At 46.4% G+C, this 24,737-nt stretch overlaps 1 protein-coding gene across 2 annotated transcripts in view; it reads right to left on the bottom strand.

Annotated features, from left to right (window-relative positions):
* The window catches only part of rasgrf1 (Ras protein specific guanine nucleotide releasing factor 1), a 102,068-nt gene extending 84,820 nt beyond the window's left edge, over positions 1–17,248 (bottom strand). Inside the window, exon 1 of one of the 2 annotated variants that reach the window (XM_043677099.2) lies at positions 16,799–17,248. In XM_043677099.2, coding sequence (XP_043533034.1) covers positions 16,799–17,074 — 276 coding nt within the window. In that variant the 5' untranslated portion in view covers positions 17,075–17,248. The remainder of the gene's footprint in view (positions 1–16,798) is intronic. The other variant, XM_043677100.2, reaches the window with a different exon arrangement.
* Positions 17,249–24,737: the final 7,489 nt, after the last annotated feature.

Raw genomic sequence — 24,737 nt, 5'->3', positions numbered from 1 at the left:
GGCATAGGGTGAATGGACTCCGTCTTTTTCCCAGGGTTGGGGAATCGAGGACCAGAGGGCATCAGTTTGAGGTTAGAGGGTAAAGAATAAAAGGGAACCTGAGGGGAAACTTTTTTACACAGAGGATGGTAGGCATATGGAATGAGCTGCCAGTGGAAGTGGTTGAGGTGGGTACATTAACAACATTTAAAAGGCATTTGGACAAATACATGGAAAGGAAAGATTTAGAAGGATATGGGCCAAGTGCAGGGAAATGGGGTTAGCGTGGGCAGATAGTTTGGTCGGCATGGACCAGTTTGGGCCAAAGGGGCTGTCTCCGTGCTGTAGGACTCTATGACTCTAAGATGCTGTCTCCCTGTGTAGGAGAGTCAAGAAGACAGGGCAAAGGTTCAGGAGAAGGGGTCAGTTCTGTAGGACTGAGCTGAGGACGATTTTCTTCGCTCAGAGCCTGGTGAATCTGTGAAAGTTGCTACCAGGTGGGTGCTCAGATGTTGAGTAGATTCAAGGCTAGGATTGAAAGGTTTCTGGATGGTCAAAGGGATAGGGCAGGATTGTAGTTTGGAGCCAGGATCTAATCGAATGTTGCAGCCAGCTGGAGGGGCCGAATGGCCTGCTGCTATTCCCCTTACACAGTGAGAAAAGGAGAGGGAACAAACAAATGGCAGCACGTGCTCCCACATCAGGTGGAGCATGGACTGGTTCTCTCAGGTCTCCGTGACACCTCCAAACAGAGTTTTATTCTCAGCATCTCCAGCTTCCATGATGCCGTCAGTGGGAATGCTGAGTAACTTTGTTCAGACTGACTGGGAGAGAATTCACTCAGAGTGATGAAATTCTACCTCATCTTAGGAGAAAGTGAGGACTGCAGATGCTGGAGATCAGAGCTAAAAATGTGTTGCTGGAAAAGCGCAGCAGGTCAGGCAGCATCCAATGAGCAGGAGAATCGACGTTTCAGGCATAAGCCCTTCATCAGGAATGAGGAGGGTGTGCCAAGCAGGCTGAGATAAAAGGTAGGGAGGAGGGACTTGGGGGAGGGGCATTGGGAATGCGATAGGAGGTTAAGGTGAGGGTGATAGGCCAGAGAGGGGGTGGGGCGGAGAGTTCTGGAAGAAGATTGCAGGTCAAGAAGGCGGTGCTGAGTCTGAGGGTTGGCACTGAGATAAGGTGGGGGGAGGGGGAATGAGGAAGCTGGAGAAATCTGCATTCATCCCTTGTGGTTGGAGGGTTCCTAGGCGGAAGATGAGTCGCCCTTCCTCCAGGCGTCGTGTTGCCATGGTCTGGCGATGGAGGAGGTCAAGGACCTGCATGTCCTTGGCGGAGTGGGAGGGGGAGTTAAAGTGTTCAGCCACGACCCGCACCAACCAACCCAACCGCCCTGTGGCTGAACACTTTAACTCCCCCTCCCACTCCGCCAAGGACATGCAGTACCTTGGCCTCCTCCATCGCCAGACCATGGCAACACGATGCCTGGAGGAAGGGCGACTCATCTTCTGCCTAGGAACCCTCCAACCACAAGGGATGAATGCAGATTTCTCCAGCTTCCTCATTTCCCCTCCCCCCTCCTTGTCTCAGTCCCAACCCTCAGACTCAGCACCGCCTTCTTGACCTGCAATCTTCTTCCTGACCTCTCCGCCCCCACCCCCTCTCCGGCCTATCACCCTCACCTTAACCTCCTTCCACTTATCACATTCCCAACGCCCCTCCCCCAAGTCCCTCCTCCCTACCTTTTATCTTAGCCTGCTTGGCACACCCTCCTCATTCCTGAAGAAGGGCTTCTGCCCGAAACGTCAATTCTCCTTCTCCTTTGATGCTGCCTGACCTGCTGTGCTTTTCCAGCAACACATTTTTAAGCTACCTCATCTTAGTCCAACCAAACTGTCCCTTTCTCCTGAATCTTTGCCCCTTGTTCTAGACTCTCCTACACAGGAAGAAACAGCCTGCTCTGTCAGGAGATCTCAGAATCTGATGTATTTCAATGAGATTACCTCTTATACTGCCCCAGCCTATTCTACACAATCCTTCCTCAAAGACTTCCTCTTTTGTCCCAGGAGTTCCAAGATTAAAACACACGTCTTTGGCAATGCGAAGCTGCATTCTTTGTCTTTTATTTATATAAAAACCAGTGGAGTCAAAGAGGGGGAGGGGAGACCTACAGGAACTCCAAACACTGTAATTAATGTGGATTTAAACTGACAGTTACACAAAACGGTTTGTTGTTTTTTTTGAAGCTCTATCAAGCAAAACTAATTCTTCATAAATAGAATAAAATTCTAATAAATGAGGCGGTAGTTGTTTTTAAGGGACGTTTTTCAGGCGTGTACACGGTGGCCCCTCAGGGGTCTTTACACTGCCCTTTCTGATGTATCTTAACTCTTTAGGAAGGGCATCAAGGTCTTGGAGAGGGTGCAGAGGATGTTTTACTGGATTACTAGAAGGTAATGATCTAAGAGGTTTGGAGGGAAGATGATCTGGGACACACTTCCTAAAGGGCTGGTGGAGACAGATCCAGTGAGGACGTTGGATAGATATTTGAAGAGGAAACATTTCTAGGGCTGCAGGGAAAGGGCAAAAGATAGGATGTCTTCAAAGAGCTATCACAAGCATGATGGGGTGAATGGCCTCCCATGCTGTTTCTCAGTAAACTGCTGTGAAATTCAGCAGGTTTTCTCGGAAGGTGAGTACTGCTGTGAAGCACTTTGGGTCATTTTTATTACTGGAGAGGTATTATAGAAATAAAACTGTCATTATCTGCAATTGGAGAGTGCCATTTCCGGCAGTGTTTGATTTTTGGATTGGAAGCAGGAACCCTGGAGACTGCTATGGCAGGAGGGAGGTGGGACAGACTGACAGCTCTATCAGAGAGTTACAATGGGCTGAATGGCCTCCATCAGAGCTGGAGGATTCCAACCTGAACTCTCCTTTTTGAAAATAGGCTTCAGAGCCAAAAAAACTGAGAAACTTTTGAATATCTGTCCCCACAGTAATTTCAATCTCATAACCATTGTGCTAACAGAGCAGTATTAACCAGCGCTCCGTGGTGAGAATGTTAATCTGACTAGTTTATTTTAATTACATCCAGTACAGTGAAATCCATGTCATTGTGGTTGCTATGGTGAAACATGTACAGGAACCCTGCATGGCAACAGCCTGATTCAATCCAGTGTTGTCCAACTTGATCATTTGGCAGCAAATCAGCAAGTTTATTGTAATGGAGTCACTCTGCCCTGTACCTGCCCCACATCATGGGCAGATGATTGCCTCCTGATACCCTTCCAAAGGTCGGTCCAGTCCTAACAATAGCCAGGATTTTCTATTGAACACCCTATGGTGCAGCTGAGCAAACCCATTCACTACCACATTGCTGCATGTTTCAGGATCTGCTCCCAGACACTCAGGACAGTTCCAGAAGAGATCAAGGAATTGCTGATCTGGAGTTAGCAGTTAGACAGCTCCAGGAGAAATGCCATTAGACAGATATGGAGCTCAGCACCACGTTCACCGGCCTGAGCAATGCTTCTGTCCCTGTCAGCTGTGAGGGACAGAGATGGCGAAATGTTCACAGGCGATGTGGAAATGGCAGAAAGCATTGACAAACTGTATCTGTCTTCACAAAATAAGTTTCATTCCAGAAATAGTTGACAACCTGTGGCTGAAAAAGACTGAGGAAATTAAAGAAATTAATATCAACAGAGCAAAGGTTTTGGAGAAATGTATGGAGCTAAAATCCCACACATCCCCAGAACCAGGTGAGCTACACTCTGCTGCTCTACAAGAGAGAGCTGCCAAGAGATTGGGTGCTGCCTGTGATTTCCCAAAATTCCTCAGATTTGAGAATGGTCCTTCCCCAATTTGGAAAATGGCAAATAATATACCACTTTTTAAAAAAGGGAAGAGAGAGAGAGAAAGAGAACTACAAGCCAATCACCAGTCAACAATCGTGAGGTAAATGCTACAAATTTACTGTGAAGGAAATCTTCACAATGCATCAAAAAATTATGCTATGATTACCTACCTTTGGAAGGTAATAGAGAAAACCATTTGTCCTGAGGAATCCATCACAATAGCTTGGCCATTCTATGAAATCTGAAATGGAGCGTGCTGGAAGCTGTTCAAACTGAGAGCTCTAAGTAAAGGCCAAACTCTCCAGGCTGAGTATTGGAAATTCCTGCTTGTCACTGACCGTGCTGGTTTACAGCCAGGTATGAATACAGCTATGCCTGTCTCTTTGTTGGCTACGTGGAGCAGTTGATCTTCCGTAATTACACAGGCACCACTCCCCACCTCTTCCTCCACTACGTTGATGACTACATTGGCGCCACCTCGTGCTCCCGCGAGGAGGTTGAGCAATTCATCAACTTCACCAACACATTCCACCCTGACCTTAAATTTACCTGGACCATCTCTGACACCTCCGTCCCCTTCCTGGACCTCTCCATCTCCATTAATGACGACCGACTTGACACTGCCATTTTTTACAAACCCACCGACTCCCGCAGCTACCTGGATTACACCTCTTCCCACCCTACCTCTTGCAAAAATGCCATCCCATATTCCCAATTCCTCCGCCTCTGCCGTATCTGCTCCCAGGAGGACCAGTTCCACCATAGAACACACCAGATGGCCTCCTTCTTTAGAGATCGCAATTTCCCTTTCCACATGGTTAAAGATGCCCTCCAACGCATCTCGTCCACATCCCGCACCTCCGCCCTCAGACCCCACCCCTCCAACCGTAACAAGGACAGAATGCCCCATAAACCAAATCATCCGCCGACATTTCCGCCACCTCCAAACAGACCCCACCACCAGGAATATATTTCCCTCCCCACCCCTTTCCGCCTTCCGCAAAGACCGTTCCCTCCGTGACTACCTGGTTAGGTCCATGCCCCCCTACAACCCACCCTCCCATCCTGGCACTTTCCCCTGCAACCGCAGGAACTGTAAAACCTGCGCCCACACCTCCTCCCTCACCTCTATCCAAGGCCCTAAAGGAGCCTTCCACATCCATCAAAGTTTTACCTGCACATCCACTAATATCATTTATTGTATCCGTTGCTCCCGATGCAGTCTCCTCTACATCGGAGAGACTGGGCGCCTCCTAGCAGAGCGCTTTAGTGAACATCTCCGGGACACCCGCACCAATCAACCAAACCGCCCCGTGGCCCAACATTTCAACTCCCCCTCCCACTCTGCCGAGGACATGGAGGTCCTGAGCCTCCTTCACCGCCGCTCCCTCACCACCAGACGCCTGGGGGAAGAACGCCTCATCTTCCGCCTCGGAACACTTCAACCCCAGGGCATCAATGTGGACTTCAACAGCTTCCTCATTTCCCTTTCCCCCACCTCACCCTAGTTCTAAACTTCCAGCTCAGCACTGTCCCCATGACTTGTCCGGACTTGTCCGACCTGCCTATCTCCTTTTCCACCTATCCACTCCACCCTCTCCTCCCTGACATATCACCTTCATCCCCTCCCCCACTCACCCATTGTACTCTATGCTACTTTCTCCCCACCCCCACCCTCCTCTAGCTTATCTCTCCACGCTTCAGGCTCACTGCCTTTATTCCTGATGAAGGGCTTTTGCCCGAAACATCGATTTTACTGCTCCTCGGATGCTGCCTGAACTGCTGTGCTCTTCCAGCACCACTGATCCAGAATCTGGTTTCCAGCATCTGCAGTCATTGTTTTTACCACGAATACAGCATGTGTTTGTCCTTCAATCTGTGTAAGAACTTTAGTCTTTTGATTAGCATAGTGAAAACTAAAGCAATGCACCAGGAAATTCCTACCACTCAAAGTTTTAGTCCATGATCAGAACAGACAGCACTGGATAAGGCCAGTTATCACAGCAACACATTGTCTCCAGCTGTCTATAGTGATGGCAGGCCATCTGCAAGACTGGCCTTCTGTAGACTTGCATAAAATCAAAAAGTGTCTACAGCAAGAGGCTATTCAGCCCCTCAAGTCTGCACTGACCTTCTGAGCAGCATACCATCCTGACCCATCTCCCTAACCTATTTCCATAACCTTGCACATTATTCTACACCAGGACCAATCCACCCTAACCTGGACAGGTTTGGACTGTGGGAGGAAACTGGAGCACCCAGAGGAAACCCATGCAGACACGGGGAGAATGTGCAAACTCCACACAGGCAGTGACCTGAGGCTGGAATCGAACCCATGCCCCTGGCGCTGTGAGGCAGCAGTGCTAACCACTGAGCCACCGTGATACCCATATCCCATTCAGTATCATCACAATTTGTAATTCCTGTTTGGAGATGTCATTTTCTGAATGATGGCCACTTCACTGATTGATGATTGTCATGAAGGAGATAGGCTGATCCTCACAGTGACTCTTGGCTACAACCAATTAGAAAGTTAACAGACACTGTTTGAAGTGATTGGAGAACTATTGACTGTCTATCAGTCTTTTCTCCCTACATCCCTAAATGTTTATAACTAATCAACAAAGGTGTTCAAAGAAAATTGAAAGAAAAACACGACTAATTTTTCATTCTCCTGTGATTTTCTTGCAGTGTTTTCTATGCTAACAGATGCCATCCTAGTGATTTATCTTTAATTTTAAGAGTAATCCTGGAGCTTTGGCAACACTAGCCAACACTTGTGAAGCCATGTCAAAGACTTAGTCTTTAAAAAGGAGAAAGGGGAAGGAGAGAAAGGTCAAAGGAAATGAAGACAGCAAGTGGAGATTTGTGTTCAGTGACAAGTTGTAGGATTGTGTTAATTGAAAACAAGTCCTTTTCAGGAGGAGGAGTAAACAGATTGGGTGAGATTCAGCACTGAAGAGAACACCATCTGGTGGAACAGCAAACAAGTCACACAATGTCTCGTTTATAGCAGCGAAAGCAGTGCACAAACCGCAAATGTAACCTAGTTACAGGCAATATCTGCACTTCAAGGGAATTCTACCTGTAAAATCCAACAGTGATAAGCCTCACCTTTGACCAATTCCTTTACCCAGTGAGACACAAAGTCAAAATTGGGAATGCTGAACCAGTTACTTCCAAATCTGAAAGGTTCACTCCTTTAGTTTCCAGTGAAGGATCTAGTTGGAATATTTGCTGCATTTTCTCTTTTGAAATGTTGATATCCCAGCTGTTTACTCTCGATGATTTTGTTTGCAATTTCTCTCTTGATTTCCCTATTTGATGGAGGAATGAGAATCTCACCTTTCGAATCACTGATTGCTGAATTAACACACAAACCTTTAAAGTGTCAGTATGACATTTGGAGTCTGTGTTTTTACAGGATTGGAAATTGACTTCATGTCTTTGTCAACGTCAGTGCTATAATTTCTTATCAATTTAACTCTCAATCTCCTCCAGTCTGGGATGAGCCTGCCCATCTCCCCACCTTCAGTCTCACTACCTCCTCAGTCCTCAGATTATATTCTTACATTTCTCCCATTGTTCTGTCAATTGCAACGTTTGATCATTTTCAATCATCTTAAAGTTTAAGCTGACCATATCTGGATAGACTCCTGTTTCCTTCACTTAGACAGGGCACGTGAAAAAGCTGAAGAAAAACACTCTTTTACCTGTATTTCCAATCTCTTCCTCAAAATAACTCCGCCGAGGCCGGTATCCTGTCACAAACTCCCCCTTACACATGGAGTGTCCTTGACAATGATCCAGCCCCCTCAGAGCCAGCTCTCAGAGTGAACAGAACCTCTCTCACTCCTGTTTACTGTGATCTGGTCTCTCAGGCTCCAGAAAGGTTTCACTTCTGGTTGTGATGGCCCTTTCGCTTCCCCCATCACCACCAGCTGTTTCAGTTTAGCCAGGACCAGATCTTTCTGCTTCCAAAGTCCGAAATTGTCAGCTGTGACTGGAAGTGTGTCCAGAAAATGTAAAGCCATTACAGACTCTTCCAGTGAGAGTACCCCCAGTGGTGTATCTGCCAGTGGGAGGCAGCTCAATGCATCTGTATTGGCTACTTGGCCTCCTGGATGGTGTTCCAACTTGTAATTAAATGCCCAACACTAACTGCAGCCTGACGCTATGGGCAACACTGCCTTGTCCTCTGTAAGTGACCTAGCAGTGGTTTGTGGTCCGTTATTATTACAAATTTACATCTACAAAGATATTGGTGGAACTTCCTGACTCCAAATGTGACCAGTTTCCTCATTTCCCCTCCCCCCAGCCTGTCTCAGTCAAATCCATCAAATTCAGCACCGCCTTCCTAACCTGCAATCTTCTTCCCGACCTCTCCGCCCCCACCCCAGTCTGACCTATCACCCTCACCTTGACCTCTTTCCACCTATCACATTTCCGACGCCCCTCCCCCAAGTCCCTCCTCCCTATCTTTTATCTTAGCCTGCTGGACCAACTTTCCTCATTCCTGAAGAAGGGCTAATGCCCGAAACGTCGATTCTCCTGTTCCCTAGATGCTGCCTGACCTGCTGTGCTTTTCCAGCAACACATTTCCATCTCCAAATGTGACCGCCAAACCTTCCTTCTCTATCTGGATGCATTTACATTTTGCATTAGCCAAAGTCCTGGTTGCATATGCTGTTGAGCGTTCCTCTCCATTGGATCACCTACGAGTTAATATTACCCCTACCAGATCTCGCCTTGGATCATAGTGTGTCAACACCTTAGAGGATGACAGCTGTTTCTTCAATTCCCAGTAAGTTATGGCTTGGCTACGTGACCATTTCCAAGGCTGACCCTTTTTTAGGAGTTAAGGCAAAGGTGCCAGGATGGAGGCCAGGTTCTGTATGAACTTTCCATCGTAATTCACTAATCCAAGGAAAGACCTAAGCTCCAGTACAGATGTGAGAGCTGGGGCACCTTTGATTGTCCTCACTTTAGCCTCAGATGGGTATAACCTGGGCTTGTTGACTTGTCCAAATAAATAGTGACCTGGTGTAGACCTTGTAAAATGTTGTCCATCATCTGCTGAAAAATTGCACAGGCTGACGATGCCCTAAATGGCAGCCTTATATATTTGGCACAAACCCTATTGGTATTAATTGTAGCATATTTCAGGGAATCCTCATCTAATCACAATCACAAGTAAATGTGGCTCATCTCCAGCTTCATGAAGGACAGCCCCCTGCCAGCTCGCTGTATAAATCCTCTGTGCAAGGGATTGGGTATTTATCCAGCTGTGATAAACGGTTTACCATTTGTATAAAACCCCCACAAAGACGAACCCACCCATAGGGCTTCACAGTTGGTATGAACAGTGCTGCCCATTCCACATACTGGACTGGTTTGATCATTCCTTCACTTTCCAGTCTTGTGGTTTCTGCCTCTACTTCTGCCCATAAGGAAAATGGCACTGGGTGGGCCTTGTAGAATCATGGATTTGCTTCCTGGTCAATATGCAAGGTGGCCTTGGCACATGGATAGTCCTGAGATCTTCATGAAAAACTTCCAGGTATTTAAATTCATAGAAGTCATAGAGCTGTACAGCATGGAAACAGATCATTCGGTCCAACATAACCATGCTGACCAGATATCCTAACCAAATCTAATCCCATCTGCCAGCACTTGGCCCATGTCCCTCTAAACCCTTCCTATTCATATACCCATCCAGATGCCTTTTAAATGCTTTAGTTGTACCTTCCTCTGGCAGCTCATTCCATACATGCACCACCCTCTGTGTGAAAAAGTTGCCCGTTAGGTCCCTTTTAAATCTTTCCCTTCTCACCCTCTAGTTTTGAAACCCCCTACACTGGGAAAAAACCTTATCTATTCACCCCATCTATGCCATGCCTGATTTTATAAACCTCTATAGGGTCACCTCTCAGCCTCCGATGCTCCAGGGAAAACAGCCCCAGCCTGTTCAGCCTCTCCCTATAGCTCAGATCCTCCCACCCTGGCAACATCCTTGTAAATTTTTTCTGAACCCTTTCAAGTTTCACAACATCTTTCCGATAGGAAGGAGACCAGAATTGCACGCAATATTCCAATAACGGCCTAACCAATGTCCTGTACAGCCGTTACATGACCTCCCAACTCCTGTACTCAATACTCTGACCAATAAAGGAAAGCATACCAAACGCCTTCTTCACTATCCTATCTACCTGAGATTCCACTTTCAAGGAGCTACAAACCTGCACTCCAAGGTCTCTGTATTCAGCAACACTCCCCAGGACCTTACCATCAAATATATAAGTCACCCGACCAGCCCCCAAGATAACTCCATGACATCAGATTGTTGTAAGAACACTGTCTGACACAGTTTTTGTCTCCAACACCTGCCTGACAGAGGGGAAAGCCTTTAATGAACATTTAGTTGCACATGCAAATAATGTGAGATATGGTTACAATTCACCATTAATCTGTGTTGTGTATAATAGTATATGAGAATGACATTACAATAAGAACACTCCTAACTTCAGACATCTTAAATATCCAAGGGAGGAAACTAATAAGATATGCACACTCTGACTGGACATATTCCTGGAGGTTTCATAACAGGAACTCCCACCTCCAATACCCAAATCAGTTAGACAGCTTTTCCTTTTCCTTTCAATATGTACTAAAACTAATAAACAAAATTGTTCAGAAAAATTGAGGGAACAAATCCCACGCAATTTATTTTAATAACCCTGTGCGTTATCTTCCAGTGACATTTTTTTGCTCAAAACAGTGTCTTGGAGACTAATCTCTAATTCCTGGAGAGGACAGCACAATCCCGGAGGAGTGGTAATTCCTTTATGTACGAGAGAGTGAAAGAAAGTAAGAAATAGACAAACAGATAGACAGATAGACAGACAGACAGAGAAACTGGAAGAGGCGTAAAGAAGTGCCACGTGTTGTTGGGTTTTGTACGGTTGGTGCTGCTGACCATGTTCTGGTCTGAAGGAAATTGTCCTGTCCATGTCAAACATTCAGTCCGAATAATTCTGACTTAGCCAATGAGATAGAACACCCTTCAGCTGTCTGTTTAAACCTCTCTGCAGGACCATTTTTATTAAAGATATTATTGCCTAAAGTCAAATTATTGCCATTATCTTTTGTAATTATCTTCCATCTATTAGGAGAGTGTATTGAATAAGAGTCTCGCTTTGCTTCACCCGAGATGTTGTACCTCTGATGAGTTGTTGATCAGTTTAATTCCTAAACATAAGGGTGCTCAACGCTTCTGTTCTGTGTTTTGATTAGAAGCAATCAGGCCACAGAGACTGCAAGCATTTCGAGCAGAGGCTACCTGCAGCCCAGAACCTTGGGGAACCCGCAGGATTCACATCATTCCCTGTTGCATTGATTTCATAAACAGAATTCACATCATGGCCATTGATCATATTCAACATCATCATTTCTTGAAATTGAAAATAAAACATCTTCATTTGTTTTTTAGATGAAAGTTAGTCACATTTTACCGTTGATGCAAACACATTGCTGGAAAGCTTAAAAGATGTGGTTGCTAATTTGAACTTTTTGTGACTTTGTAAAATGGTCAGTATCAAGTTGGCCACCTGATTTTGTACACCCATATCCAACATTCCTGTGCATCAATTAATGAGTCGATGGGCAGTGTGGCTTTTGATTCCTCCAATCCAGTGTACATCTCCAAATTCCTTCAAAAACTATGATTGAATCTCAGGCCTTTCAGACACAAAATCTCCAACCCTAATGTTTCCATTCTGGCACTTTTACAATCACTTCAAATCCGAGTCCCACTGGTTACTGACCCTCCTGCCGCTAGACACAGCTTCTCTTTATTCACTTCCTTTAAAGTTCCTGATGATTTTGAACCAAATGAGCAGCTTCCCCAGTCTTGTAGCTAACACAGGTCTCAAATTCCCCAATACCTTCAGGTAAATGTCTCCTGCACTCTGATTCATGATGAAGGAAATGCATTTATAAAAAAATCCCTTCTAAGCTACAAAATGTGTTAACGCACCAGCACATCATAGGTATTGATTCTGACTTTTAAAGGTTCCCTGCAAGCATTGAATATTGAGGATGGAAACTGGGAGCCTGGAAATATTTTGTTTCTCCCACGTCTTGTTGATGCTATTGGAAAGCGAGTCCGTGATGAAGAATTACTTGCCTCTGTGCATTGGTATATCGTTCCCGTTACCTGTTTCAGCAAGTACTGCTCTTCTTATTCACTATATTCCATTATTATATTTGCATTGGATTATAATACTACATTAAGTTTCCACATAAATGTAAATTGTTTATTATTTGACAATTCTTACCATGTTTAATTACAAAAATCTAAGGAAGAATTGCAATTCACTGTCACCTTTCCAGACCTCAGAATGTCCCAAATTGCTATAACGCCAATAATGTATTCTTTGAATTGCAGTCACTGTCATTCACTGCAAGAAGCACAGCTGTTGTTTTGTGCACAGCAAGCTGCCACAAACACTGATGCACTTCCGGACATGTCATTTGGTTGAGGTATTTGCTGAGGGCTAACTAATGGCCAGGACACGGGAGAACTCACTCCTCCAAACATTGATCCCCACGGTTGGTTTGGAGTGCCCCGGTAACTCTGGCTCTATCAGACAAAGCTCAGGCTGGTGCAGATCTGGCTGAGCTCCTGGTCCCAGCTGAAGCAATGTGGGAACTGTAATGGGCCTCAATGACCTTTCTGGGAAGGAGAACAGGGAACAACTGAGCCTTTCACTGCCAGCTACTAACCCATGACAGCTCCAGGGGGATGGGCTGTGCTCAGCATGGGCCCCAGTAGAACCCCATGTGTCAGTGAAAGGAGAAGATGCTGTTCAGCCCCTGGAGTATGTTCCATCACCCAGTTAAATCATGGTTGATCTGTCTGTTAACTCCATTTTACTAATTTGGTTCCATCACACTGAAAGTCCTTGCCGATGCAAATCTATCAAGCTCTGTTTTGAAATTTTCAATTAATTTCCAGCTTCAGTTTTTTTGGGATAAGGAATCAGGATTTGGTGTGAAGAAGTGCTTCCCAGTGTTGATTCTGGATGGCCATGCTCTAAGTTAAAGGGTAGCTGTATAGTTCAGGAGTCCCAAACAGTTAGTCTCTGTTCACCCTATCATTCCCTTCAATCATCTTCACACCTTAATTAATTCACCTCCATTCTCAACAATGTGGATGCAATTGGGAAAATGGGGGGAATAATAAACTTCTTTGTAAGCAAATGAAGGACAAGTGGATACATTAGAAATTTCTTGCCACAGTAACTTGTTGCATAAATAAATATAAGTTTATTTTTCAGTAGTCATGCAGGCGTTAGTAAGGGCAAGTCAGAAACAGGAAATCCTGCAGCAAGTAACTTACTGTCTGTTTCCCCAAAGCCTGTCCATCACATACAAGGCACTAGTCAGGAGTGTGATGGAATACTCCCTATTTGTCTAGATGGGTGCAGCTGCAACAATGCTCGAGAGGTTCGACACCATCCAGGACAAACCAGCCCACTTGATTGGCACAACATCCACCATCGATTTATGGAGGCAATTGTGGGTACCATCTACACGATGCATTGCAGAAATTCAGTAAGGTCCTCCAACAGCATCTTTCAAACTGTGACCTCCACTATCCAGAAGGAAATGGGCTGCAGATAGAGTCATAGCATCATCCATCCTGACGATGTTCCTAAACTGAACTCACTCCATTTGCCTGTACATAGGAACATCATCCTCCAACCGCTCACCATCCTGACTTGGAAATATTCCCTCACTGGGGTGGGTGCTACCCCAGGGAACTCCTTTGCTAACAGCACTGTGAGTGCACTCTGGACAGCAGTGGTTCAAGAGGATGGCCTCCCAGTATCTTCTCATGGCCATTTAGGGATGGGCAATAAGTACTGGCCTTTCCAGTGGGGCCCACAGAATAAGAACAAAGAAAGAATCTACAGTAAAGTGGATTCTGTCCTAAGGTCTTCCCTTGATACTGTCCCAGTCACGTTCTTGAATTTCATTTCTCAATCCATTACCCTAGTCCCCATCACCACAAACTCCAAATCCCCGCATTCCCAATTCTGAGACTCCAAACACCCACTATCCAGCTCCCAAACCCCATACCCTGACATTCCCAGCTCCCAAAACACAAATCCCCACTTCCCAGCTCCTAGGCTCCACACCCTGATATTACCAGTCCCCAATTCTCACACCCTGACATTCCCAGCTCCCAGATCCCACACCCTGACATTCCCAGTCCCCAATTCCCACACAGAGAAAGTGATGGTGGAGATCAGAGCTTAAAAATGTATTGCTGGAAAAGTGCAGCAGGTCAGGCAGCATCAAAGGAACAGGAGAATCGACGTTTCGGGCATAAGCCCTTCTTTAGGAACCTTCCTCATTCCTGAAGAAGGGCTTATGCCCGAAACATCGATTCTCCTTCTCCTTTGATGCTGCCTGACCTGCTGCGCTTTTCCAGCAACACATTTTTAAGCCCAATTCCCACACCCTGACATTCCCAACTCCCAGACCCCACACCTTGATATTACCAACTGCCAGACCAGATGCCCTGACATTCCCAGCTTCCACACCAGACACCCTGACATTCCCAGCTTCCAGACTCCACACCTTGACGTTCCCAGCTCCCAGATCCCAAACTCCTACTTCCCAGCTCCTAGACCCCACACCCTGACATTCCCAGCTCCCAGATTCCACACCCTGACATTCCCAGCTCCAAGACTGCAAATCCCAGATAATCCCAGCTCCCACTTCCCAAATCCCTGATATTCCCACCTCCCAGACCACCCCCCCACCATCCCACGCCCCAGTTCGCACATTCCTGCATCCCATACCCTTGAGCACAGACCCTATACCCACCTCCATATTCCCAGCTCCCATTCCCCACAAGCCCACTTTCCCAGCTCCCATTTCAGACCAGCACATCCTCAGCTCAGACATTTTTTCCAGATTTTCAAATTCCGTGTTGTTGCAAAGAAATCCAGGTTTATTTCTCTGGTACATTTCACACATTGCAATAATTGGGGAATGTCCTATTTTTCACTCCCAGGATCATGCCCAGGGCCAGGGACATTCCAGTTAGTTCCCTCCCCTCCAAAAATGCAAGGTACTGAGCCCTGACCCTGAAGATAGAAGGAGAGACTCCATACTCAGATAACAGCAACCTGCAGCATTCCTTATAGCTCAACTGGTTTAATACAGGCCACACAATAGCACCGGGACTGTCCATGTGTGTGTATGTGTGTGTACGTATACATGTCTGAGTGAGTGAGCGTGTATATCTGTCTGAGAGTGTGTGTGTACACATGTTCTCTGTGTATGTGTATAAGTGTGTGTGTATGTCTATGAATGCGTGTTTATACCTGTCTGTGAGTTCGATGGTAGTGAATGTGCATGGGTATGTATGGTTTAAAAGTCCCTCGGAGAGGAAGATGTTACCCTGTTTTGCTGATTATTGTTCAGGACTGTTTCACAGGCAGTGGGATACTCCAGCAGTGATCTGAAGTCTCCCTACAGCCAATTTGCCAGAAATCCTCATGCCCATTGGTTTTCACATTCAAATATTGCAGTTGGATTTATTTACAAACATGTACAAGTTGAGTCCAGTAGATTTTTAAAAAAATCTTGAGTTGTATGAGAGTGACGAGTGAGTCAGCGCAGTTGTTGAGTGGCAGATGGTGCAGGAGGTAGTTTGACTATTGCATTGATACTGCGGGACATTAATGGGTCAGATATTGACATAAATGTTGTAGGATGAAATAAGGAGATTATATAAAGAATGATAGACAGCAGAGAAAAGAACGATTCATTCAGGAAGCCATTTGCACACTTAGTAACATGATGCTAGGGCATCAGTAATATCTAATCTGTGACAAAGGGACTTGCATCTGGATTTGTGGGTATCTGGGGATCAATCCACTTCCATACAGTGCATATTTTGACATTAAGATATTCCCTCTGCCTAAATAAACCGCAGAAATTCGCCCACTTAAAAAAAACTGCCTTTGCTTTTGATTTACGTGTTTTCATGTCAGTAAAAAAGACTAGAAACAAAGCAATTGTGGAGTTAAAGATAATTAAAGCGTTGAATGTCAGAAATAACTGGAGTGTGAGGGGGCTTGCAGTTCCCTCTCGATGCGTGGGGCGGAGACACTGAGTACAGAATGTCCTGGACCAGAGCTTTCTCCACGTTATAAAAATAACCCTGAGATCTCACCGCTTCACTCACTGCTGTCATTCCAGCCACACTGTCTATGCAACGGTTAAATAACTTTATTTAGTTTCATAAACCAATGCATCTGGCATGTTGCATAATTTATTGTTTTGCGAATCCGTGAAATTGACATCTCTGCAAGAAACGACTTTATTACAATGATCTGTTCAAATCTGAGAGGCAGAAATGTGTCTCTCTCTCGCCCTTTTGTAAAGGTTCCTGCTGTGACTGATTAACTGTTAAAAATAGAATCACACATCGTCTTAATAAACCCAACTACCGATTAATAATTTCAGCATCAACAGATTCCACCAAAATAGGAGAAAAATAAGGCAGGTTTGGATCAACATAAAACAAAAGTAGGTTTTAATGGTGACATCGATAGTAATTTTATCACCGCGGGGATTTTACTCCGAGATTCGATTCCTGATTTCCCAATGCACCAAAAATGTTGCATTTTGCACCGTTTTCCCTCCTGTTTACTTGGTGAGATTGGTCTGTCCTTGCGCTGGGATTTATTAAATACAAACGGTGTGACCAAGGCGTGGATGTTCCAATAGATCAAAGAAAGACCGCTCTTTGATTTATCATTTGAGGATTGGGCGCATTTTTAATTAAAATAACACAGGTCGGGGGAGATCTGGGTGAACGTTTAGACTGGCCACTGGATATTGGTGACTGGACACTCTGGCTCTGGCTGTCCTACCTGCTTTTCCAGGGATTCCTTGGCTGTAAGCGATGGTTTGGGGGATGGTGCCCGCTCACATACGCACCCCTCCAGTAAGTACAGACCAGACGCTTTGCTGGCGCAATCATTCTCGAAATAAAACAGCATATTGTGGAGCAGGGCGAACCACTTGTTGTGCCATTTGGTGTTGTCCGAGCTTCTCTTGCTCAGGTAGCCCTTCCTGGTGCCATCTTTCTTGGCCAGAACCCCCAGGGAGGAAAGGTGCCCATCATTCAGCCGGATTCCTTTCTGCATCTTTGCCGCAGCCACAGTCCCGATCCTCACATCTCCCTCAGTCTCCCCGATTCAGCTGCAACACGAACTTACTGACACAAACTCGAATTCAATCCCCAGCCACTTCCAACAATCAAGGTCTCTGCAGACCAAGCGCTGCGCTCCCCTCCTCAAAGTCCAGTCTCTACATGGTGGCCGTCTCTTGCTCTTCAAGCATTTCCCTCACCCTCACCCCCACCCCCCCGGCCCGGGGCCCTTCCTGCTCCAAGAATAAACTGAACAGAAACCGCTTTCACTGAAGCGCCTCCAAACTCCAGCTCAGCCCCTGTCCCTGGGGCTGGCTCGGCGCATCACGTGGCACAGGCTGCAAGTTAATTTCAGCACCATGGACAGGGAGAGGGGGGAGAGGGGAGAGGGGAGAGGGAGGGAGAGGGGGAGAGGGAGAGAGGGGAGAGGAGAGGGGAGAGGGGAGAGGGGAGAGGGGAGAGGGGAGAGAGAGGGAGAGGGGAGAGGGGAGGGAGAGGGAGAGGGGAGAGGGAGAGGGAGAGGAGGAGAGGGGAGAGGAGGGGAGAGGGAGAGAGGGGAGAGAGGGGAGAGGGAGAGGGAGAGAGAGGGAGAGGGGAGAGGGAGAGGGAGAGGGGAGAGGGAGAGGGGAGGAGGGGAGAGGGAGAGAGGGGAGAGGAGGGGAGAGGGAGAGGGGAGAGGGGAGAGGGGAGAGGGAGAGGAGAGGGGGAGAGGGAGAGGGGAGAGGGGAGAGGGAGAGAGGGGAGAGAGGGGGAGAGGAGAGGGAGAGGGAGAGGGGAGAGGAGAGGGAGAGAGGGAGAGGGGAGAGGGGAGAGAGGGGAGAGGGAGAGGAGAGGGAGAGAGGGAGAGGAGAGGGAGAGGGGAGAGGGAGAGAGGGAGAGGGAGAGGGGAGAGGGAGAGAGGGAGAGTGAGAGGAGGAGAGAGGGAAGAGGGGAGAGGGGAGAGAGGGGGAGAGGGAGAGAGGGAGAGAGGGAGAGGGGAGAGGGGAGAGGGAGAGGGGAGAGGGGAGAGAGGGGGAGAGGGAGAGAGGGAGAGGGGAGAGGGAGAGGGGGAGAGGGGAGAGGGGGGAGAGGGAGAGGGAGAGGGAGAGAGGGAGAGAGGAGAGGGGGAGAGGGGGAGAGGGGGAGAGGGGGAGAGGGAGAGGGAGAGAGGGAGAGGGGGAGAGGGGGAGAGGGGGAGAGGGGGAGAGGGGGAGAGGGGGAGAGGGGGAGAGGGGGAGAGGGGGAGAGGGGGAGGGAGAGGGAGAGGGGGGAGGGAGAGGGGAGAGGGAGAGGGGAGAGGGGGAGAGGGGAGAGGGGGAGAGGGAGAGGGAGAGGGAGAGGGAGAGTGGGGAGGGAGAGGGAGAGGGGGAGGGAGAGGGGAGAGGGAGAGGGAGAGGGATAGAGAGGAAGAGAGGGTCGGGAGAGAGAGAGAGAGTGGGAGAGGGAGGGAGAGGGAGGGAGGAAGGGAGGGAGAGAGAGGGAGGGAGGGAGGGAGAGGGAGAGGGAGGGAGAGGGAGGGAGGGAGAGGGAGGGAGAGGGAGGGAGGGAGAGAGGTAGAGAGAGAGGGATATAGAGGGAGAGAGGGTCGGGAGAGAGAGAGGGAGGGAGAGGGAGGGAGAGGGAGGGAGGGAGAGGGAGGGAGAGGGAGGGAGGGAGAAAGGCGGCGAGGGAGAGGGATAGAGAGGGAGGGAGAGAGGGAGAGGGAGGGAGAGGGAGGGATAGAGAGGGATGGAGAGGGAGGGAGAGAGGGAGAGGGAGGGAGAGGGAGGGAGAGGGAGAGAGGGAGGGAAAGGGAGAGTGAGGGATAGAGAGGGATAGAGAGGGATGGAGAGGGAGTGAGAGAGGGAGAGGGAGGGAGAGGGAGGGAGAGGGAGGGAGAGGGAGAGAGGGAAAGGATAGGGAGGGATAGAGAGGGAGGGAGAGAGAGAGGGAGAGAGAGGGATAGAGAGGGAGAGAGGGTCGGGAGAGAGAGAGGGAGGGAGAGGGGGAGGGAGAAAGGGAGAGAGGGAGGGAGGGATGGGAGAGGGAGGGATGGGGAGGGGTGAGGGAGAGGGGGATAGAGAGGGAGGGATGGGGAGAGAGGGAGGGAGAGAGGGATAGAGAGGGAGAGATGTGGGGTGAGAGGGATAGAGAGGGAGAGAGGGAGGAAGAGAGGGATAGAGAGGGAGAGATGGGGAGAGGGAGAGGGAGAGAGGAGAGAGAGAGAGGCAGGGAGATGGGGAGAGGGGTAGGGATGGAGGCAGAGAGGAAGAGATAAAGGGGGTGAGGGATAGAGAGGTAGAGAGAGAGGATAGATAGAGGGGAAGAGGGAGGGGAGAGGGATAGAGAGGGAAAGATGGAGGCAGATAGAGAGGGTGGGTGAGAGGTGAGATAAAGGCAGAATGGGAAAAGAGAGAGATAGAGAGGGAGAGATAGAGGGTGATAGGGATAGAGAGGGAAAGATGGAGGGAGAGGAGAAAGGAGAGATAGAGAGGGAGAGGGGGAGAGAGAGAGAGGGATAGAGAGGTAGAGATAGAGGCAGTGAGGGATAGAGACGGAGAGATAGAGTTGGGGAGAAGGAGAGAGAGGGAGGTGGAGGGGAAGAGGGATAGAGAGGGACAAATAGAGTGGGTGAGGGATAGAGAATGAGAGATAGATGCATAGGGAGAGGGAGCAGGAGAGATGGGATAGAGAGGGAGAGACACAGGCATAGGGAGGGAGAGAGGAATAGAGAGGGTGAGAGAGATAGAGGGAGAAAGAGAAGGAGAGACAATGAGAGACATAGAGAGTGAGAGATAGAGGCAGAGAGAAGGAGAGAAGGTTAGAAAGGGAGAGAAGGATAGAGAGGGAGATATAGAGGTGGAGAGATAGAGAATTAGAGACAGTGGGGGATAGAGAGAGAGAGAGAGAGAGACAGGGAGGAGAATAGGGAGAGGGAGCAGGAGAGATGGGATAGAGAGGGAGAGACACAGGCATAGGGAGGGAGAGAGGAATAGAGAGGGTGAGAGAGATAGAGGGAGAAAGAGAAGGAGAGACAATGAGAGACATAGAGAGTGAGAGATAGAGGCAGAGAGAAGGAGAGAAGGTTAGAAAGGGAGAGAAGGATAGAGAGGGAGATATAGAGGTGGAGAGATAGAGAATTAGAGACAGTGGGGGATAGAGAGAGAGAGAGAGAGAGAGAGACAGGGAGGAGAATGCAGAGGGAGCAATAGGGGCAGAGAGGGAAAGGTATTTTCTGTCTTTCCCTCTCTATCTTTCTATGTCTCCCTTGAGAGGGAAAGACTGAAAATAAGGGAGAAATAGAGACAGAAAGGTGGATAGAGAGGGAGAGATAGAGAGGGTGAGAGAGAGAAATGGAGAAAGGACTAAAGAGCAAGAGGTAGACAGAGAGAGAGAGAGAGACAGAGTGAGGAGAGATTAAAAAAAAAATTGTGAGCATGATAGTCCATGGGGCCTATGTTGCCAGTTTAGATCATAGTTGAACATTTACCTCAAAACCATCTCCTTGCACTAACCATCACCCTTAATGTGATTAATTACTCAAATTCCATCAACTTCTGGTTTGAACTCAATGACTGAGTTTCTACAGCCCTCGGGTAAAGACTTCAGGTAAAGACTTGTCAAGATTTAAAAGAATAAATGTGATAGGGGACTCTCCTGCCAGGGGCACAGGCGGGAGGTTCTGTAGCAGTGAGTGTAAATCTAGGATAGAATGTAGCTTTCATAATAACATGGGGAAGGGAGAGGGAGATGCAGAAATATCACTGAGAGTGAATATAAGAGGTTAGGTAGAAGGTTAAAAAACAGAACAAAAATAATGTAACCTCTGGTTTACTCCTGGTACCAACCTCTACTGGAGGAAGCAATAAAAGGACAGGACAAATAAATTAACAGCTGCAGAGGCAGCACAATGTGTAGGGACTCGGATTCTTGGATCTTTGGGATCTCTTCTGGGGTCAAAAAGTCCTGTGCAAAAGGATAGGTTTCACCTGAACTGGAAAGGGACCAATGTCCTGGTCAGGAGATTTGCTAGTTCTATTTCTAGAGGATGTAAATTATTAGAGAGGAGTGGAGAGGGGGGGGGTCCTAAGTTTAATTGAAAATAGAAAGATGGGGGACGATGGTTTGGAATCAGAAAATAACAAGTTCATTAGAAAAGACAGACAAAAGCAAGTCAGAGATTAAGGTAACTCTGAAGAATTAAACCATTTATTTAGATGCAAGGGGTCTAACAGGTAAGGCTGGTGAACTCAGGGCATGTATCAGAACATGGGACTGGGACATCATAGCTTTTTCAGAAACTTGGCTGAAGGCAGGACAGAATTCTGGGTTTTAGATGCTAAAGGAAGGGTAGAACAGGAGGCAAGAGAGAAGGGGGAGTGGCATTTTTGATTAAGGAAAAAATTCTTACTGTATTTAGAGAGGATATTTCTGAGACATCATCCAGTGAAAATAAATGGGTTGAAATGGGTTGATGGCTTTGTGGTATCGGCTCCCCAATAGGCAGAGGGAAATTGCAGAGCAAATATATACAGTGATTTCAGAAAGATGTAAGAATAATAATGTTGTAAAAGCAGGGGATTTTAATTTCCCAGTCATTGACTGGAACTGCCATAGCGTTAAATGTTTGGACGGTGAGGAATTTGTTAAATGTATTCAAGAAAAATTTCTTCATTGATATGCAAAAATTCCCAGTAGAGAAGGAGCAAAACTTGACCTTTTTTTGGGAAATAAAGCAGGGAAAGTGACTCAACTGTTAGTATGTGGACACTTTGGCACTAGTGATCAGAATTCTGCTGGTTTTAAAATAGTTATGGAAAAACTCGTAATAAAAGTTCAAGTTGTTAATTGGAGTAAGGCAAATTTTAATGGTAGGAGACAAAAACTTTGAAAAGTTCATTGAAGGAGACTGTTCAAAGTTAAAGGGATGACTGACAAATGGGAGGCTTTCAAAAGTGAGATAACAAGAGTTCAGAGGCACTATGTTCCTGTTAGAGTGAAAGGGTAAGGCTGGGAAGAGTAGGGAACAAAGAATGAATAAAGATATTAAGGTTCTGGTCAAGAGTGAAAAAGAATTATATATTAGATATTGACAACTGGGATCTGATAAGTCTTTTGAAGAGTCTGAAAAATGTAGGGACATTCTGAAGAGGAAAATCAGGAAGGCAAAGAGGGGATATGAGATAGCGTTGGCAGATAACATTAAAGATAATCCAGAAAGATTCTACAAGTACACTAAGAGCAAAAGAGCAACGAGAGAGAGGAAGGAAGGCCCCTTAAAGGTCAATGAGATTGTCTTTGAACCTCAGGAGATGGCAGAGATATTGAATAAATATTCTGTGTCACTTTTTACTGTTGAGGAAGGAATAGAGGGAAATAAATATTGATATTTTGAAAACAGTTCATGTTCTCGAGGGGGAGTGCTGGAGGCGTGAGAAAACATAAAGGTGGATAAATCTCCAGAACTTGGTCAAGTGTATTAAGGAGAAAATTGTGGGGCTCCTAGCAGAAATACTTGTATCATCTATAACCACAGTGGAGGTGCTGGAGGACTGGACAGTGTCTAATGTTGTGCCTTTATTTAAGAAAAGATGTAAGGAGAAACCTGGGAATTGTGAGCCTGATGTCGGTGGTGATTCTGAAATATAGGATTTACATGCATTTGCAGAAGCAAAGACTGATTTGGGATAATCAGCATGGTTTTGTTTGAGGGAAATTGTGTCTCACAAACTTGATTGAGTTTTTGGAGGAAGTGACCAAAAGATTGATGAGGGCAGAGTGGTGGACATCGTTTACTTGGACTTCAGTAAAGCCTTTGACAAGGTTTCGCACGATAGACTATTTCATAAAGTTAGACCACATGGGATTCAGGGTGAACTTGTCAACTGGATCCAAAATTGGCTTTATGGTAGGAGACAGAGGGTGGTGGGTGGAGGGTTGGTTTTCAGACTGGAGGCCTGTGACCACCGGTGTGTCGCAGGAATCAATGCTGGGTTCACTTTTCTGTGCCATTTATATAACTGATTTGGATGAGAGTATAAGAGGTATGTTTAGTAAGTTTGTGGATGACACCAAATTGACAGTAAAGAGGGTTATCTAAGATTACTATGAGATCTTGATCAATTGGGTCAATGGGCTGAGAAGTGGCAGATGGAGTTTAATTTGGATAAATTCAAGGTATTGTATTTTGGTAAAACTAACAAGGGTAGGACTTATACAGTGAATGGTGGGGCCTTGGGTAGTGTTATCAAACAAAGAGACCTAGGAGTTCAGTGACATAATTGTTCAAAATTTGAGTCACATGTAGACAGAGTGGTTAAGAAGGCCTTTAACATGCTTGCCTTCATAGCTCAGACCTTTGAGTAAAGGAGTTGGGATGTCATGTTGAGGTTATACATGACCTTAGTGTGGCCTCCTCTGGAATACTGAAATGACCTTCTGAAATGATCAAACTGTCTTTCTCCATGATGCAAGTCCAAAGTGTGAGGGAATACTGCCCACTACAACCAAGCTCAGCACTATCCAGGACAAACCACTTGATCTGCACCTCTTGAACCAGACTCAGCATCTGTATGCTGGTGTATTATCATGCCTACTTTTAACAGAGTGCACCGTAGTATAAACCCTTAATCTTCAGGTTGGAGGACAAGTTAAAATTGTGAAATTGGGATTGAGACATAAAGATATTTCAGGATCTAGGATCACTTCACATATAGGCTGATAGGATTAGGCTCATTAATGTGATCTCCTGGACTGCTTGCTGGAAATTTGAAACAAAAACAGACATTCTTGGAGAACTCAGCAGATCTGATAGCATCTGTGGAGAGAAAAAAACAGAGTTAATGTTTCAGGTCCTGTGTCCAGTTCTGAAGACCCTAGATGTTGGTACTGATTTCTCTCCCTGGATGCTGCCAAATCTGCTGAGTTTCTCCAGCAATGTCTGGGTTTTAAAAATGTCAAGATTAAAAAACAGGAAATGCTGAGAACAATCTGCAGAGCAGGCAGCTTTTGTGGAAGAAGATAAAGAGTTACCATTTCATGTCTCACATGGCTCTGAAGCAGCATTATATTCAGCTTCAAGCAGAAGGTCTGTTTCTCTCTCCATAGATACTGCCTGACTTGCTGAGTTTCTCATTTCCCATTTTCTCCCTTATAATCTACGTTTTTGAAATCTCTCACAGGCTATAGGGGTGGAAGGAAGGATTGGAAGGGAGGGCTGTAGTGCTTTTGTTCTGTTGTCCGAGGATGTGGGCCAGCTGTGAGAGTGATTGGTCATTTTCTGTCCATATATGTTGTTTATTCACACAGTAATCACAGGATGGCAAAGCGTTTTGATGTTGAATTAGCTGCTTTGTTGGAAAATGTCAATTCTTTCTTGTCTTTCAATAGACTTTAAAGCAATAATAAAATTGCTGTTATTAGAAAAATGAGCTAATTGTTAATAATAAAGCATTACTAATTTCAAATATAATTATGAGAATCAAGGACATTTAAACAAAACAATCAGGCTTCACACTAGGTTACAGATAAGTATAAATGTATTCTCTCAGAGTTAGTTGCTGTGTGGGAAGGGACTTTAAAAATGAGGAGAATGAATAACCAGCTGGGATAGGTTTGAAAATGTGAAGGAAAACTAAATACAGATAATTAAATTATTTAAAAAAGGACAATTCCAGACATGGAGATAACATCCAGAGGTT

This window comes from Chiloscyllium plagiosum, unplaced genomic scaffold, assembly GCF_037043375.1.
Source record: "Chiloscyllium plagiosum isolate Xiang-an unplaced genomic scaffold, Cpla_swu_hap1 HiC_scaffold_39, whole genome shotgun sequence".
Classification (NCBI taxonomy): domain Eukaryota; kingdom Metazoa; phylum Chordata; class Chondrichthyes; order Orectolobiformes; family Hemiscylliidae; genus Chiloscyllium; species Chiloscyllium plagiosum.
Note: the sequence above shows the minus strand (reverse complement) of the source record. Positions and strands in the feature narration are given on the sequence as shown.